The sequence below is a fragment of the Myotis myotis genome, unplaced genomic scaffold, assembly GCF_014108235.1.
Source record: "Myotis myotis isolate mMyoMyo1 unplaced genomic scaffold, mMyoMyo1.p scaffold_m19_p_16, whole genome shotgun sequence".
NCBI lineage: Eukaryota > Metazoa > Chordata > Mammalia > Chiroptera > Vespertilionidae > Myotis > Myotis myotis.
The window spans coordinates 2,854,514-2,872,339 of record NW_023416320.1 but is presented as its reverse complement, the minus strand read 5'-3'; the positions used below and the strand labels follow the sequence as shown (position 1 = coordinate 2,872,339).

Here is a 17,826-nt window from a genome sequence, read left to right as displayed (position 1 = left end):
ACAGCTCTCCTTCACTGTACGTGGTTGCTTCTGTAATCCTAGGGATTTTATTTTAGGCGTCTAACCCTCTCCCTGCCTGGCTTCTGGCCACATACAACACACACAGTCACCCGCCCGGGTCTGGACCACGGCTTTCTCATGCAGGCACACGCCTCCCACTCTCCGTGCTGGCGTGCACGCGGGCCCCCCGGCTGGGATGCTGTCTCACCCTCCGCGCTGCGTCAGCAACTCCTGCAACTCCCAGACCCATTTCCTGAGCCAGGGGCCGGACTGCAGCCCGTCCACTCCGCACCACGCGGCCGGCTTTGTGTTTACCGCTGATGACCCACTCAGACACTCCTCAGGGCACGTGAAGAAAAACCAGAATGAGTAACAGCATGGCGCTGTTTAGGGGGCTGGGGGTGTATGTGACTTGCCCGGCGGGTGTGGCTCAGGAAGTTGCCGGTTCGATTCCCCATCAGGGCACATGCCTGGATTGCGGGCTCGCCTCCCCCAGCTGGGGCGTGTAGGAGGCAGCTGATTGATGGTGTTTCTTTCTCATGATGTTTCTATCTCCCTGTCCCTCTCTTTTCCTCTCTTTCTAAAAATCAATAAAAACACATTTAAAAAATGAAATAAAAGGGAGGGCGTCTTGAGTGTGGGCTGCGTTTGGTGGCTTGCTTGGAACGGGGAGTGGAAAAGATAAGGACAGCGGAAAAACCCGGCAAAGGCTACCTGTGCCAGGTGACCAAGGTTAAGCTCATCGGCGAGAAACGCTGCTGACCCATCATGAGAAGGGCCTCCGGGGCCTTCAGTCCGAGGACGCAAACTCTAAAGGAACCAGAGGAAAGCATGGTGCACACCGCCATGGAGGGCCGCCCTACCCAAAGCCTGGCCAGGCTCCTCACACTCTCCAGGTCACCGCAGCGAGTGAGAAGCTGTCACAGGCCAGGTGCTAAGGCGACGTGACCACAGGCCCTGGGTGTCCTGGGCGGGTCTCGGGGCAGGAAGGGACAGTGGGGCAAAATGCGTGCAATCCCATAAAGCGCGGAGCTTAGCTAATAATAACCTATCGGTGTCGGTTTCTTAGTCGTGACCGACGTGCCACAATAGCCTGAGACATTAATAAGAACAAGGGGACTCTGGCCGAGTAGCTCGGTTGGTTAGAGCCGTGGTCGGCAAACCGCGGCTCTCGAGCCACATGCGGCTCTTTGGCCCCTTCAGTGTGGCTCTTCCACAAAATATCACGTGCGGGCGCGCACGTACTGTGCGATTGAAACTTCGTGGCCCATGCATAGAAGTTGATATTTTGTGGAAGAGCCACACTGAAGGAGCCAAAGAGCCGCATGTGGCTCACGAGCCGCGGTTTGCCGACCACTAGAGCATCGGCCTGATGCACCAAGGTTGTGGGTTCCACCCCCGGTCAGGGCACATACACGCAGCAGCCAAGAAATGCATGAGTCAGTGGAACAACAAATCAATGCGTCTCTCTCTCTCATCAATTCAAACATAAAAATAAAATTAAAAATAATAGTAAGGGAAACTGTGGGGCGTGGACGAAAACGGGCCACATGCGAACCTGACTAACTCAGGGAGGGCCTGCGTGGCGGCCTTGCAAACTCAGAGACCTAGAGGATGGTCTGCCGTTCAACTTTTGAAATTAAAAAGCAGTTTATAGTGGGTAGTCATGTCCTAGGCCAGTATCTTCCCTGACAAAGACCAACTATGAGTCTATGGTCTTTCTGCATCTAACGTAACATACCTGTGGAATGTCCGGTAACTTGTAACTTCCCTTTTCCGGGACCCCTCAGGGCACAGCCAAGGCACTAGGGCGGGGACCACAAACTCCCTTGCTGTTATCCTGTTCATTGTTGACTGTTAACTGTCCTGCACCCACCTGAGTAAAGGAGGCATGTGTCCATCATTTCACTTTTTATCCAATCCCAGAGGTTCCCTGCTTTGCTTTCTCCCGCCTCCCTATTCTAGCACCAATGGAGTTCATCTAACCCACTAAGGTCTCCTCCTTTGATTGCAATGGATAAAACCTGGTGCAAAACTGCCCTTCTCCAGAACATTCTCTCAATGCAATGAGATTCTGCTTCCCAGCAATTGTCGACAGTGTGGCTCCAATAAACTCACAAAAACGTTTCACGTTTTAACATTCTGAATGTTTCTTACGTTAACAGGGGTCTCTGGGAGCTCACCGTACTATCTTTGTCACTGTCTTGTGAGTTTTAAACTGATCTTAAGTTGAGATAAAAATGAGAGGTTGTACCAAGACCTGTTGTATTTACTTTTTTCTTTCTCAGTAGAAACACGCATTTGAGTGGCTGTGATTGGATGTGAGGAAAGGAGTGGCCTTTCCACAGACATTCCTAAAAGGAAAAGAAACTGTAAAAGGGCTATTTCCCTGTCCGTGCAGGTCGAGGAGCCGTACCCACCGCCGCTGTGCCGTCCAGGCTCGGGAGCGCTGGCCTGGGGTTGCTGTGGTGTGAATTACACGCTGGTTTTGTAGCATAAAGAAAAGAATGACACCCCTGAATAACTGTTACACTGAGTCTACGCTGAAACGGGAGTATCCTAATACCCTGGGTTACATGCACTGCTAAAGTTAAATGCACCTCTTCTTTCTCTCTTCATGTGGCCACCAGAAAATGGGACGATGCCTGTCTGGCGTGGCTCAGAGGTTGAGGGTCGACCTATGAACCGGAAGGTCACAGTTCGATTCCCGTTCAGGGGCACATGTCCGGGTTGCGAGCTCGATCCCCAGTGGGGGTTGTGCAGGAGGCAGCCGATCCATGATTCTCTGATCACTGGTGTTTCTCTCTCTCTCCCTTTCTCTCTGAAATCAATAAAAAATATTTATTTTAAATAGAAAAAAGTAAATGGGAAGCTCACATTGCATTTTTATTGGGCAGCGATGCTCTATGAAACCACAGGCGAGGGACCTGTGGCCGGGGCCCAGGGAGGAAAGGCCGCCCTTAAACCACGGCGCCGCACGCACGCTCTCCGCAGAGAAAAAGGACACCTCACTGCAAAGTTACAAATTTATTGGTCTGGAAATAAATACAAATATCTCGTTAAGAAACTCCTCTGGAGAGACGTGTACACAGCAGTTTTCCGTCTGGATCCAGCCACTCCTCCCCTGACCCCTGGCCCTCTGCTCGAGGTCAGAGGACACCTCCCCTAGAAGGCGGCGGGTGGATGGACTCGCTCATGACCCCTCACGCTGCCTGCAAGGCCTGATTACTCCCTTCCACCAACTCCAGGGTCCTGGAGACCACGGGGTCCCAGCGGCCGATTCACAACGTCCCATTCCCTCTGATCAAACTCCCTAGCAGATGCATGGTTAGCCGGGATGAGAATCGAAAGGCAGTAGTACGGGAACGTGACCCAAACATGTCAGTGGTGCCGCCCCATTCAGAGAGAGGAGGTTAGGGGTGCAGGGAGGAGCGGGAGGCAGGAGAGGGAAGGAGATCCCAGGGGATACACATTCCAGAACCCTTACATCTGCTCCCCCGCCCCCGGGAGTCCCCACCCCCTACAAAAGCCAAAAGGTCTATCTGAAGATCCAGGAATGTAACCGGGTCAGAAAGGTTGGGCCGTCAAGCTCAGATTCAACCATGATTGAACTCAATCACAGGTCTCGCTCGAAACCAGGAGGAGATCCACAGAAATCACAACTACCCTGGATTCCATCCCAACCACAAGAGTCTGTTATTTACATCTGGTGTCCAAACCCCACCCCCACCCCCACCCCCGCCCCGCCCCGCAGCATGGAGCTTCCTGGCAGCGGGCACAGCTGTTGGGAATGTCCCCTCCATCTCCAGGAAAGCACCCCCATATTTAGAGGCTCTTCCCCATGAAGTAACCATTCGTTCCTGTCTTGGGGGTGGGAAGCAGGGGCTGAGGGGGAGGAGGAGAGAGCAGAGCCAAAGCCTTAACTCCATGATGCCAAGCACTTGCCCACGGGTTTTGTTGTCGTTGCAGCAAAGCCAGGAGGATCTGTCCCCGCCTTTGTGTTCATGAAAAACAAATGTCAGGAAAGCAGGCCTGCGTGCGTGCGTCGGCATTGCAAAGTGTGTGTATGCGCGAACTCTAAAAATCGATTTCAGGTGAGCTACCTAGATTTGCTTTTCCAAACTCTGAGCCTCCCAGTAAGCTCCGCCTCTTTTCCCGATGCCTGTTTTGCCTACACCAGCCCACCCCCCTGGGCTCGCTGCTCCCTCCTCCCCAAACCAGAGGAGGGTATTGTTTCCAGAAACTGGGTGGGTTTGTCTTTAGCAGGAGAGGAAACAGAAGCAGGTGGGCTGACTTCCCCCAAAGGCCCCTGAGAGCCCGGATGCCCGGGTCGGCCTAGGCCTGGATTAGGACCCGTTTCCTGCTGTGTTTCTTGTTTGGGGCGGTTTGGCATCTCGGAGGGAGGGGAAGCCAGCGGCCACCAGGCCACTCTTCAATGCACAGGGGACACTAAGATGCTTACGTTCCTTTGGTACACCCCGCCCAGCCCTGGAGGGGGCGCCCTGGACAAATCCCATCTAAAGTCATGGCCAGAGCTCCCTCCTACAAAACTAGCTTGGGGTTAATACCGAGTTGCGTGCGGTATGGCGGGCAGGGGCTGGGGAGGGCGGGAGGAGGGGGCAGCTACGATGGTCCCAGAGTCCAGGGGGCGGCGGGGCGCGCAGGCCGCCTAGCAGGACACCTCCATGGACTTGGGCCCGGCGCTGTTCCCAGTGGAGCCGGAGTTGGGGGTGATGTCCAGGCGGGCGCCCTCGCTGGTGTGGGAGCGGCTGCGGGTGCCCTCGCTGGTGTGGGAGCGGCTGCGGGTGCCCTCGCTGGTGTGGGAGCGGCTGCGGGACCCCTCCAGGGACGTGACACTGGAGCCCGAGGCCGTGCGGGACCGCATCAGGCGGGTCATGCTGGCAGAGGGCACTGGGGAGAGAGGAGAGCGCCGTTAGGGTGGGAGGACGCTAGGAGCAGCCACACGACAGCCTCGGGGCCTGCTCTGTGCCCCCCTGGCCGAGCATCTTTTTTTTTTCTATATATTTTTTTATTGATCTCAGAGAGGAAGGGAGAGGGAGAGAAATATCAATGATGAGAGAAAATCATTGATCGGCTGCCTCCAGCACGCCCCCTACTGGGGATCAAGCCCACAACCCGGGCATGTGCCCTTGACTAGAATCGAACCTGGGACCCTTCAGTCTGCAGGCCGAGCTCAATCCACTGAGCCAAACCAGCCAGGGCCAGAACTCACTTTCAGAGCAAAAACTGAGCCCAGCGGAGGCCCAGATAAGGGGTCGAGCTCGCACCCTGCAAGGTGAGCAGGGCGGCGGCGCTATTCCCACGAGGAGGGCTGATTTCTGTTGGCAGAGGGCACCTAGGGACATGGACTCCACCCACAGCCTAGAAGTCAGCTCGCCCATCCGCTCTCGGCCTCAGAGACACCAAGCGTGGCTGAGGCCCGCCTTGGAGCTGCGGTCAGACGCACCACGACTATTTTAAACATGAGCAAATAGCTGAAGCCTCCGAGAAAAAAGTGCACATCAGACGTACAAAGACGCCCCTGTTCAGATGGGCACGTGGATTACAGCCCGAGCCGTGGGCAGCAGAGCCAGAGACGCCGCCTCGGGCCAGGCCGCAGCCCATGCCCCTCCGAGCACCAGCCGCAGGACGGCCCGGTGGGGTGCTCAGCCTTGGCCTTGGCCTGGTCTGTCCAGGTCCTGGGCTGCCTTTCCAACAAGGACTGCAAGTGTCTGATGAATACACGTGAGCATGACACAGGAAGCAGCCGTTCTTGAATCATGCCGCTGTGTACCCGTCAACTCCCTAATCTAATGGGTTTTTTGCTGCTGTTAATTCTCACCCGATGATATTTTTCCATTGGGTTTTTTTGGGGGGGGATTTTTTTGGGGGGGCGGGGGACTGTGGAAGGGAGGGGGAGAGACACAGAGAGAGAAACATTGATGTGAGAGAGACGCATCCATCGAACAGGCCCGGGATGGAGCCTACAACCGAGGTAGGTGCCCTTGACCAGAACTGGATCCCGAACCCTTCGAGGGCCAACACTCTATCCAATGAGCCAAACCGGCCAGGGCCCAAATCTACTGTTTTAGCAAAGACACGCTCGGTCCTAATTAGCAGCAACTCGATCACCCACTTACTCGGAGCTTTACAGCGGTTTGTTTTTGTTTGGTTTTGTTTTCTGGAGCTTTGTATTTTTTAAAGAGCTTTCACAGATCCCTGCTCTGCCCCTTGCCTCCGTTTTGTCACTTGTAAATGAGAATTAAGAGTATCTCGTGGGATTATTGGGATGGTTCAATGGGAAAAAAAAAAATGAAGGATTCATTAATAATCCTTCATGACCACCAGCAGCAACAGCCTCATCATCACCATCATCGCGACAATGGAAAGTCCCTTAAGAAAGCAATAACCTGAATTAAAAAGATTTCCGTGGTCTCTCTGTTTGTTGTCTTCTTCGTGCCTAGAAGGCTAGGCTTCCCCTAAAGCTAAAAACACCCCCTGGTGTGAGACAACTCTGCTCAAGCCTGGAGGGCGAAGGAGCCGCTGTGGGGCCAGGGAGACTGCCCAGCTCCCCCTCCCTGCACCTATCTCTCCCCGACCCGCCCGTGTGCCAAGAGCCGCCGCTGGCCAGGACGACAGAATTCTCATCTGAACCCGGTTCAGGGCATCGCATTGCCAGCTCCCACCCGGCCCTGGCCCAGCGCCCGCCGGGAAATGCCATACTTACTGTATCCCATGCCCTGCACGAAGTACTTGAAGGCCTCCGCGAGCTTGGCTGGCTGCGAGAGAAAAGAGGGGACAGGGGAGTCAGTCCCCAGAGGTCCGGGTCACGGATGGCCACATGAGCTGTGGCCGTGGTCACCTTCTCCAAAGACCTGGGCCCAAGAGAGAAGGCCCAGCTAATTTCAGTCCCTACAATGACCGCATACAAAGTAGGGACTGAAATTAGCTTTGACGAGGGGGGAAATGTCAAATTTGCTGGGCTGAGGAGGGCCAGGGAGGTCTCTGCAGGGCCCGGGGGAGAAGGAGTGCGGGCTTGGAATGGGGGTGCCTGGGCCCAGACTGGGCTCCCCTGGGAGACCGTGGGCAATCTCTCCCCTCTGCTGGTTCCCTTCCCTCTTCCCACCTCTCAGGCTGCCGCCAGGATCAAGTGGGAGGAAGGTGGAAACGCCCTGTGTAAACACCGCCCAACACCCAACATGTCTGGGCGGGGGCGGGGGGGGGAAAGCTGCGTGGTGATGGCCGCCCGGGGCTCATGGCCCGGAACCCTGGGCCAGTTCAGCTCCCGCCGGGACGTGTAAACCATGTATCCACTATGGCTGGGGCAGCTGTTCTCATTTCAAGCAGAGAAAGAAAGAGAAGAAGGCAGGGAGGGGAGATGGAAGGGAAAATGGCACCCTTTCTCCCCATCAACCTCAGGGCCCTGGAGGCGGGCCGTCTCAGCAGGCGGCTCAGGGTCGGGCTGGGTGGGCAGCAGGTGCCATCACCAAAGTCGGGCGTTAACCCATGATCACAGCTAAGCGGGCCCCACGGGGTGCCCATCTGCTCCCTATCACGTGGGCAAACAGAGCAACAGCTAAGACACTGAAAATACCTTTGTTCTAGTCTAGTGGGAGCAGGTGGGACACAGACACAGGTGCAGAGAAGCTAAGAGAGCAGCAAAGCCACGGTGCCCACGCCTCTGTGAGTGCCGGGTACGAGGAGGCCTGAGGCGGGCCGGGGCTGGTGTCTGCCTGATGCGGATCTGCCGGGACCGCCGTGGGACCAGCGACCTCTTCTTCAGGGACCCAGTGAGACAACCCCTACCCTGCACGGAGGCCTGTCCTCTGCTGAGACAGTGCCACCTGCTGAGATTGGTTCTGCACCCCATGGACCTCAGAGCCATCGTCCACTCACTGGGGCTCAGAGCCCAGACTAGCCCTGCTCTTTCTTTTGTGTTTTTCTAAATATGATTTTATTGATTTCAGAAAGGAAGGGAGAGGGAGAGATAGAAACATCAATGCTGAGAATCACTGATTAGCCAATGGGGATCAAGCCCGCACCCCAGGTTTGTGCCCTGACCTGGAATGAAACTGCCACCTCCTGGTTCATAGGAAGATGCTCACCCACTGAGCCACACCGGCCGGGCATGACTCTCCCTTTTCTATCAGACAGCCTTGAAGTTAGCGGGGCCCCATGAATCGAAGAGCTGGTCCCTTCCCCACAGGGTCACCCCTAGCTGCACGTGGCAACCTGTGGTCGCTGGGTCGGGCAGACCTAGACCCCGGCCCCCGACTGCCCAGCTGTGTCCTCTGGACGAATGCCTCACCCGGGGCCCCTGTCATCTCCTCCCAGGGGCTCTGGGAGGTCAGTGAGTCCTCTCGTTCAAGCTCTGTGTATGAACGGGAACGTGCATCATCAGAGGACATGGCGGGGAGCGAGCAGGCAGGGAGGGGGAAGCAGCGACAGGTCTCAGAGGCACAGGCCTCCAGCCGGGCGGTGGCAGGTGGGACTCACCTGGGAGATCTGCGGGAGGCCGCCACAGTCTGCCATCTGGAAGAGAGGAGGCTGGTTAGTGCGATCGCCCCCGCGGAGGCGACCCCCCCTCTGTGAACCGGCTCCAAATGGGCACCGTCCTGCCCACGCCCTGCCCGCTGCCTGTGCTGCTGAGGGGGCTGGCACAGTACAGGTGGCAAATGCCCAGCCCCACCCAGCAAGGCTGCTTTTACTTCTATTGGCCCCGGCATTGCCTTTCTTGGCCCGTGACGTATACCTTCTGATATGCCCATCGATCATTTTACTCTGCTCCCCGAGAACCCAGGGGGGCACTGTCCCACCTGAGCAGCAACAGCTGGGCCAGGCGGAGCTGGCGGAGCAGGCGGAGGCCCTGGCACGCGTGCCCTGCACAGACCCCCTCGGGAAGAGACTGCCAGGCTCGAGACCTCGGCCTCTCCCCATGGGCTGCCCTTGGGAAACGTGCCCACTCCCCAAGTGGCTACTGAATCACAAACCTAAAGCCCTGGGCACTTCTTAAAGCCACTGCAGCCACGTGTGGCATGTCCCCGGGAGGGGCAATGACGGGCCTGGCCCAGGGGCCCCCAGCAGCAGCGCACGGATGGCTTTGAGGGAAACGGGCCGGAAAGGGTTAGTGAGGGCGGGTGACCCCGGCCCACCCTAGAGCCCAGAGTCAAGGTCAGATCCCAAGGGCAATGGACTCCTGGGGTCCCACGAAGGGGTCCTCTCCTGTGACCTCTCACCTTACCAGCCAGCACCCAGAAGTGTGTGAACAGACAGTAAATCATTATTTCTATCTTGTCTGACCCCCAGCTTTGCCTAAACCGGGCACAACTCAATTTTTGCAGAAAACCCGGGTGTTTCTAAGGCGTGTGCCAACCCTCCTCACGCTCCCTATACCTTGAGGAGGGTGGTCTTGGTTGGGTCCAGCTTTGAGTTGCACTCCACCTGGACAAGGAGAGGGAGGAGAAATCTGTTAATTTCCTACTGAAGCCCAAGTCACCACCTTCTCCCGCCCCTGTTCCTCCCCATCCTCCTGCCACCATCCTCAGAGACTGCAGTGTTCCCACAGGCACAGAAGAAAGAACAGGGGCTTTGAGATTAAACAGATGTGGCTTTTGCCCGGCCGGCGTGGCTCAGTGTTTGAGCGTGGACCTATGAACCAGGTGGTCACGGTTTGATTCCTGGTCAGGGCACATGCCTGGGCTGTGGGCTCGATCCCAGCTTGGGGCGTGCAGGAGGCCGCCCATCAATGATTCTCTCTCATTGATATTTCTCTCTCTCCCCCTCCCTTCCTCTCTGAAATTATATCTATAAAATAAACCGATGTGGCTTTCAATTCCAGCCCTGCCATCCCTAGCTGTGTGACAAGTCACTTAACTTCTTTGAGCCTCGGTCCCCACATCAAAAAACGGAGGCTGATATAGTTGAGGGGTGATTAGGAAGACTCCCTAGTAGGTAGAAGGTGCTCTAGAAACATTCACTAAATGAGTGGCCTTCTTCAGCCACCTGAGGCCGGTGAGTCTCTAGGTCGGACACCCCAGTCCCAGACATCATTCTTCATACGCGACCCCCTGCGCCAAGCTGCTCCCTGTCTTCCACGTCCTGGCCCCCCTGACAGCACATGGGCACCGGGCAGAAGGCCAGCTCGTGTCCTGTGACGTTCCAAGTGCCCGCAGGAGAACCTCCTCCCCCCTGATGTGAACAATACCCCTCTAACCCTGGGGCAGTGACCACAAAGGCCTGGTTTCTGTGACATGAACCAGGGCGTCCTGCCCTGCAGTCCCCTGGTGGGAATTACAGGGTGAAATAAGCCGGAAAACCATGCCTAAGCCCAGCTCCCAGGTGCCTCTTGTCCTGCCAGACAATCAGGCACCAGCCAGGCCTCCCAAATGGGAGGGAAGCATCTTGGCCAGGAAGCCAAGTGGAAAACACGCTCATAGAAACAAGCCGGCGGGAGGCAGATGGGCAGGGAGGGGGCCTGGGAGGGGAGGCGGAGGGCCCACGGCCAGGCACCCAGGCTGACAGTCACCAGGGAAAGAGGCTGGTGGCTGGACCTCTGCCCAAAGGCCCATGTGGCATTTAGAAGACGTCACCGGTCCGGATGGCGGAGGAAAGGAGAGAGATGGGGAGGGTGTGGATGCTGAATTCAGCACAAAAACCAGTGGGTGGTGTCTACGTACCACAGCATCCACAGCGGGAGAACTGTCCCCAACCACCAGCAACACAGGACACCTGGGGGCAGGGAGAAGAGGGGGGGTTAACACACGGTTCATTGAAAGATCCGCACACTCCCAGGCCTGCCAAGGTCCTCGCAACATTATTTTGTTTTCTCCAGGGCCCTTGGCTCATTTCCCTCCATCCTCTGCTTTGTTCTTAGAATAAAATCGATCGGTAAGTCATTTACACTTTAGTATGAATTTCACCAGAGAATTTCTATGCTCTGATGTTCCTCCATTTTAAACACCCTCTCCTCAAGGAAGGCTGAGTAGGACGTGGTCAGCAATCAAGCTCAGAGACACCAAGGACGAAGCTGACGAGGAAATGGCATGTGCCGAGTGCAGGTGTGGGATAACACGGCTCCCTCAAGGAACCAAACAATGACAGTCACTTTATGGGGGACACAGCTGCTTGTTTCTGAGACTGTCTTCTCCCCCTGGTTTAGGAGGGCGCTTAGGGTGGGTCCCGCGCCCCCTTCATCCCCAGGCGCTGTGAGGCAAGGCAGGCACAGTATTCAACGTAAAGTAGGTGCTCAATAAATTCTGTCCAAAGTGCAGTCAGCACTTCTCTGAACCCCAAGCTCCACCCTGGGTCTCAGGGCCACCTGGGAGCTGAGCACCTGCACAGGGAGAAGAGTGAGACTGGGCGTGCCCGCCCTGGGCGGGGGGACACATCCGGTTCTCACTGATGGCGATGTCCTGGCACAGGGCAGTCCTGCCAAACTAGGAAAGAAGGCCGTGTGGGCACCTAGGCGCCAAGCAAACCAGACAGAGACGGGGGAGAAAGCAACTCACTGCAGGGTGACCGTGTGCACTCCCGGCATCGGCCGCTCGATCTCCAGGTCCCGCCGGCTACAGAGGGCGGAAGAAAGCACCATTAATTACATCAGCAGGGCCTCCCCATCCACCGGGGAAGCCCTCCCTCTGAGCCAAAGCCAGGAGGTCCTGCCATGGCCATTCGAGGAGGAGACAGAGCCCGTGAGCTCACTTCTGGCCCCTCTGGGGGAGCCGGGTAGCGCTGGCCCAGCAGGCTGAGCGAGCTCCCTGAGTTCCAGAAACTCGGGCTCGCACCCATGGCCCCGAGCTGCCCCTCCTCGAATTGAGCTCTGGACAGGCACCCAGTTACGGATAAGAGGCCTGCGTCCTCGCCAGAAGCTGTGTGCAGGCGTTACGGATCGTGGCAATGACTCACCCCCTCCCAGCAGCCTCCCTGGATTCCTCCCATCCCCAGTGCTTTGCTTCTCTCGCAGCTCTCCTCACATCTGTGCTCACATATGTGCCCACATCTGTCCTCACATCTGTGCCCACACCTGTCCTCACACCTGTCCTTTCCTAGGGTCACCATGGGCGCAGGCACGTACTCCCAGCCCTCAGGGTGTGACTGGGTCCCACTCGTGTCGGCATCCCCCGGGTGTGGAGTGGTAGCCCGGCTCCTGGCCAAGCGCTCAGCACTCCAGGAGACACCTGGCCAAGGGCACCCGGTCCTGTTGCTCCATGTGCTCAAATTCAGGGGCTGCCTCTCCTACAGTCACTATGACCCCCTCTGCCTCACCCCCGGCTCCCGCCCTGCGGAGGGAGCCGGTGGGCTGGCCGTGCGGGCCGCGGCCCCGCACCTGTTGTAGGCGTTGATGAACAGGTGCAGGTTGCCCGGGTTCATGTCGTTAAGGATGTGCTGGCGGTAGGTGTGCACCACCTCCACGTTGTTCTGCATTTCCTCCTGCAACGAGAGGAGACGTGTCCGTCACGGGCCCCACGGTCAGGGGCGGGCCCATCCTCGCCTTCTCCAGTCACTCAGGCACCAGCTGAAGGCGAAGCTGCCTGGGGCCCGGGAAGCATCGGGGCCGTGGCCGCCACACACACACGCAGGCTGTGGTCAGACAGGCAAAGCGCGCCCTCCCTCCGGGCTCAGCGCTTGGAGTTCGGACTCGAAGTCAGTCCTCCTGGGCTTGGGGCTTGACTCTTCGGGGATTCAGAACAAGCCGCCCCAAGATGTGCCTCAGGGGGGTGCACGTTACTCTGAGCGAATGGCCCACCGAGACCCTAGGGACTCGGAAGAAACGTCCGCGCCCCCTGCTTAACTGTCTGTAGCAGTGATGGGAACCTTCTGAGCTCGGCGTGCCAGCGTTTTGAAAAACCCTAACTTAACTCTGGTGCCGTGTCACATATAGAAATTTTTTGATCTTTGCAACCATAGTAAAACAAAGACTTATATTTTTGGTATTTATTTTATATATTTAAATGCCATTTAACAAAGAAAAATCAACCAAAAAAATGAGTTCGCATGTCATAGGTTCGCCATCACTGGTCTATAGGCATTCACACCACTAGCTGGGCCCACGGCAAGAGCCGCCACCAGGAATGGCCTTTCCGAGGGTGTGGCGGGTCCAAGGACTAACAGCCCAACACGCGTTCTCCTTCCGGAGCCCCGACGTGCACCGCCTCAGCCTGAGCTCAGAAGGTCAAACGCACCCCATCTCCCCTCCGTCTCTGACTCTCCCTCGGATTCCCGTACCGCCGTCTGCAGTTACACCTGGTCATTTTCTCTCGCTAAAGCGTCTCAGGTCTATCTGGTGAGTAGATCAGCCCAGAGAACCGTGCAGGGAGGAGAGAACGGCTCCCTTCCTCACACTGCATCGCTGCCCGTCTTAGGAGGTGTGCCCTAGCCTCTGGGCCTCGGTGCTCTCGGAAAAGGGGCGATTAATGTGACCCACGTCTCCAGGTGGTGGATCTGACGGGGGCTGTTCACTTCGGAAAGGCCTTTGGAAACAAGACCCATCAATGCAACTATCCCCAAGGACTGTTTTTAATGGTGACGATTTTCACGCTTGCAAAACAGAAGCAGCTCACGCAGGGGGAAGGTGCGGAAAGGACACGCTTGATTCCCGCGGGGCCAGCAGAGCCTCGCAGAGGCGGGCCTCGGCCTCCCCGCTCCCTGGTCCCTTTCTGAATGTGACGCTGGACAAACGCATTCGGAGCTGCCTCTGGTTCTCATTTGGGCAACGGCAGACGGGGTAGGTCTCACCGAACGGCCTGATGCGACCAGAGGCGGCCCGAGCCCGAGTGGGAGGAAGGGGGCCGATGTCAAGCCCCAGCTGTTGGCAAAACTGCCCTCGAGCATTTAAGCGACAGAGGCCAACTGGCTGTTCAAAGAAAAGATCAGCCCAAAGAACCTGGAGAACTGACCGAGTCCAGGCCCCCTACTCACCTTCCCAAAGAGGTGGGACACCACCATGTCCGGAAGGGCCTGGGTCCATCCGGAGATCTGGGGAGGGCAACGGGGGGTTAGGAGGAAGGCATTGCAGGGGCGAGACAGGCCAGTCCAACCCTGTGCCCTCGGGGCTCCAGCACTCCGTGTCTGAGGATGCCCCAGGGACGGGAACTGGTCACAGCCTCTGGTTACCTTCCAGACCTGCAGCCCCCAGAAGGCAGGGCCTGGCTCTCCACCCATCGCTCTTCTCGGAGCCCGGGCGCAGAAGGTGCACGCACAGCTGTGCTGAACGGACCCACCTGCTCCCAGCTTTCCCTGCGCCGGAGCGCACCAGTGGTCAGCAGGAAGGACCCCATCCATTTGCTCTCAACACAGGCTCCCCGAGTCCACACCTCAGATCTGCCGACCTCATCCTCCACATTGTCCCTAAGCCACGTGCCTCTCTGAATATACTGCGGTTACTAAAGAAATCAATGTCCTTCTTTCTATCTCTCTAACAACAGTGCTAGGTTAGGTACACAGGAGGAGCTCCATAAATGCTAGACATACAGTGGGAGCTCCATAAATGTCAGGCATACAGCAGGCGATCCATAAAATCTAGGCACACAGAAGGAGCTCCATAAATGCTATGCATACAGCAGGAGATCCATAAATGCTAGATATACAGTGGAAGCTCCATAAATGCTAGGCACACAGCAGGAGATCCATAAATGCTAGGCATATCACAGGGGCTCCCTAGACAGACAGCAGCAGTTCCATAAATGCGTGCTGACTACCAGGGCCCCACTGTGTGGCCCAGGGCAGCTGCAAAGCCTCTGGACCTCAGACTGCCGGTCGGTAGCCGGGGCTGCCAGGAACTTCAAAGTGCCCGGCCACGATGAGGATTGTGGGAGCGGCCGCACATGTCACAGGATCTGACCCCAGTGCCTGACATACAGTAGACCTCTGATGTAGGCCTTTTTCCTCCAGGGCTGGGGTCGAAAAGGAAGGATATGGTGCAGATATTAAAACCCCACAAACATTCCTCAGGCTGCACGCAGCCAATGGCTGATGTCCCCAGCCCTCCACGTCTGGCTCAGAGCAGTTACCCAGGAGCCAAACTGGCTGAGTAGAATGTCACTTCCTTTGCTGGAAAATAAAATAAAAAACAGGGAGTGTGTTCCGCTCCCAAATGTCACGCAGGCCGGAGGGAAGGGCTCCCGCCTGCTGGCCCAGTGCTCCGGGGAGAAATGCAGCATCAGGCTGGCTGGCCAGGACGCGGTGGGAGGAGGGGGAGGCGCACGACCCCTTTCATCTTCTTGTCCCCGCCGGCCACCCCAACATTGGAAAAAATACACTGTCAAAATGAGACGCCAGGATCACCTCTGGTTAAAAGGCTCTGTCCTGCTTCAATTATGTCCCCATCTCCTTGGCAAATACAGGGGCTTTTATGAAAAAAACTATCATCATTTTTAAATAAACAAGGAACCCTAGGCCACCAGCCAGAGCAGAGCTTCCCGAGACAATGAGGGCCCCCCATGTCCAGGAAGGGACGTGCCCAGCCCGGCGGCACTGGGGTGGGGGTGGGCCTTGGACACCTGCTGCCTGGGAGCTGTGAGCACAGCCCTGGGGAGGAGGTGGGGAGGCCCAGGGCTCTCCAGTCAGCCAGTTCTCTTTCTGCACAGCCTCCTTACCCACGGGGAGCCTCAGTTTCCCCCTCTGTGAGCGGCATGACAGCCCCACCTCCTGAAGGGAAGAGGATTCAACAGGCCAGGCACACATAGCAACAGGGAGCAGAACTGGCACCTGGTAACCATCCAGGGGCGGGGCCCTTTCCCTGCCAAGGGCCATTGGGATATGCATAGCGTCATTCACAGGCCATACAAAATTATTAACTTAAAAACTAGCCTGCAATACAGGGTCCAACATTTAATTAACTCACCCCTGATGCCTTGGCAGGGCCCTACTGAACGATTTTGGGGGCCTTACAGGGCCGGCGGGCCGGAGGTTCCCCACCCCTGCTACATGCTAGCTAATTATTATTATTGTCAAACTGAGTGGCATAGGGTCAGTACCAAATGCAATTTTTTTTTTCATTAGGAATAGGAGGGTCCTGGGCTGAGAGGCGTTGTTCTTGCTCATCTTTCTATTCTCAGCATCTTGAGAAAAGCCGAGCCATTGCTCCGTCCCCGGCAAAGACTCCTACCCAGACGATGCTGGTCCGAGCCAGCCCAGGTCCCTGACCCTGCTGGCTTGGCCCGCACTGTCCTATGGGTGCCCGATGGCAGATGTCTGGGGTCATGCACCATTCTAAGCAAAGCAGAGGAACCTGCTCTCTTTCTGGGGGTGGGGAGTTGCAGGAAAGGGTGCCACCAGGCGGGGTCTCCGTCCCACAGTCCTCAGGGCCGGGGTGAGGGCTCCCAGCCCCTGCGTTCCGGGACCCCACCGGCCCGGCCCAGGCTCACCTTGGAGGCCGCCCAGTCCATCCAGCCCTCGGCACAGGGGTTCACGTTGATGAGCACCAGGCCCTCCACCATCTCGGGGTTGTTTAGCTGCAATTCAGACACGAGGTGAGAGACAGCCCGGCAACCTGAGACAGCATGAACTTCACACGTCAAAGCAGAGAGGGAGCAGGACTGGGAGAGGGCCCGCGTGGCCCCAGAGCACGTGCCGCTCTCAGAGTCTCCAGCCCCCAAGGAGGCGCATAGGGGACCGGCCACAGCCGGCTGCTAAGTGAGCAAAGCCGACGATGGAAGAACACGACTAGGATGGCAGGTCAGTGCAGGAAAAAGAAAAGCTCACACACACACACACACACACACACGTGCGCGCGCACACACACGCGCACACACGCACGCACACTGCACACATGTACGTGCACACAAACTCACACACGTGCACGCACATGCACACACATGCACATACACGAACACACTGCACACATGTATGTGCACACAAACTCGTGCATGTGCACGCACATACATGCACACACTGCACACACTGCACACACGTATGTGCACACAAACGCACACATGTAGGTGCACACAAACTCACACACGTGCACACATGTACATGCACACAAACTCACACACGTGCATGTGCACACACACACATGCACGCACACATGTGTGCACACCACACATGCATGCACAACTCTAAACCACACACTGTGGTTCTCCCTTGGGAAGTGGAATGATGGGTCATTCTTTTTCCCTCTGGGGATTTTTGGTGCTTGTCCAATTTTCCTCCTTCACCTTGAATTAATTTTACTTAAAACATAATTTTTTAGAAATGCCCAAGAACTCACAGCAAATCGAGTGAGGATGTAGGCGCCAGCCCCAGTCCCCATGCCAATGACGCTCTTCACCCTGGAAGCAGAAATTAAAGCTGATGTCACGGAAGATGTGAGCGCCAGGAGCCCTGAGCACCCTCACGCCTCCCCCACGCCCTGTCCCCGGGGAACCTCGTCTCCCCCAGGGTCTGTCCGGGCTGCCACTGAGGAAGGCTAGCAGGCGGGACAACGTGAGGACCGCTGCCCTGCTGGGCCCTGCAGACCTGAAATGCATCACGCTTTATGGACTCACAGAAGGCCGTGACCTTGAGGGACTCGTCCCACTTCCTCCCTTCTCTCCTGACCGCCCGGCATTTACGGGAAGACCTTCCCGCTTCTTCCCGCTCCTAAGCTTTATTTTGGACTCAAAAACTGGGCATGAAAATAAACCGGGCAAGAAGTCTGAGGTGTCCTCATCACACCGAAGGCTCACGTAAGAAGGAAATGAGCATTGGAGGAAGAAGGGCCTGGAGAGAGAGGAGCTGAGGGCTCAGGCAACTCAGAACGTTCCCGAACGTTCCAGAACGTTCCATGGGAAAGAGAAAACAAAGAAAGAAGAGAAAGCAGGAAAGGATGGGGGGTGCCTGGCATCGGGT

The 17,826-nt window shown here is 56.9% G+C and overlaps 1 protein-coding gene across 3 annotated transcripts in view; it reads right to left on the bottom strand.

Annotated features, from left to right (window-relative positions):
• Window positions 1-3,012: 3,012 nt before the first annotated feature.
• Window positions 3,013-17,826, bottom strand: part of NDRG1 (N-myc downstream regulated 1) — a 41,330-nt gene continuing 26,516 nt past the window's right edge. For all 3 annotated transcript variants that reach the window (XM_036337612.1, XM_036337613.1, XM_036337614.1), the window contains 10 exons: window positions 17,207-17,267; window positions 16,365-16,451; window positions 13,918-13,974; window positions 12,326-12,429; window positions 11,508-11,564; window positions 10,677-10,728; window positions 9,394-9,441; window positions 8,497-8,532; window positions 6,728-6,779; window positions 3,013-4,911 (listed from right to left, as the gene is read on the bottom strand). In XM_036337612.1, the coding sequence (XP_036193505.1) occupies window positions 4,670-4,911; window positions 6,728-6,779; window positions 8,497-8,532; window positions 9,394-9,441; window positions 10,677-10,728; window positions 11,508-11,564; window positions 12,326-12,429; window positions 13,918-13,974; window positions 16,365-16,451; window positions 17,207-17,267 (796 nt within the window). In that variant the 3' untranslated portion in view covers window positions 3,013-4,669. The remainder of the gene's footprint in view (window positions 4,912-6,727; window positions 6,780-8,496; window positions 8,533-9,393; window positions 9,442-10,676; window positions 10,729-11,507; window positions 11,565-12,325; window positions 12,430-13,917; window positions 13,975-16,364; window positions 16,452-17,206; window positions 17,268-17,826) is intronic.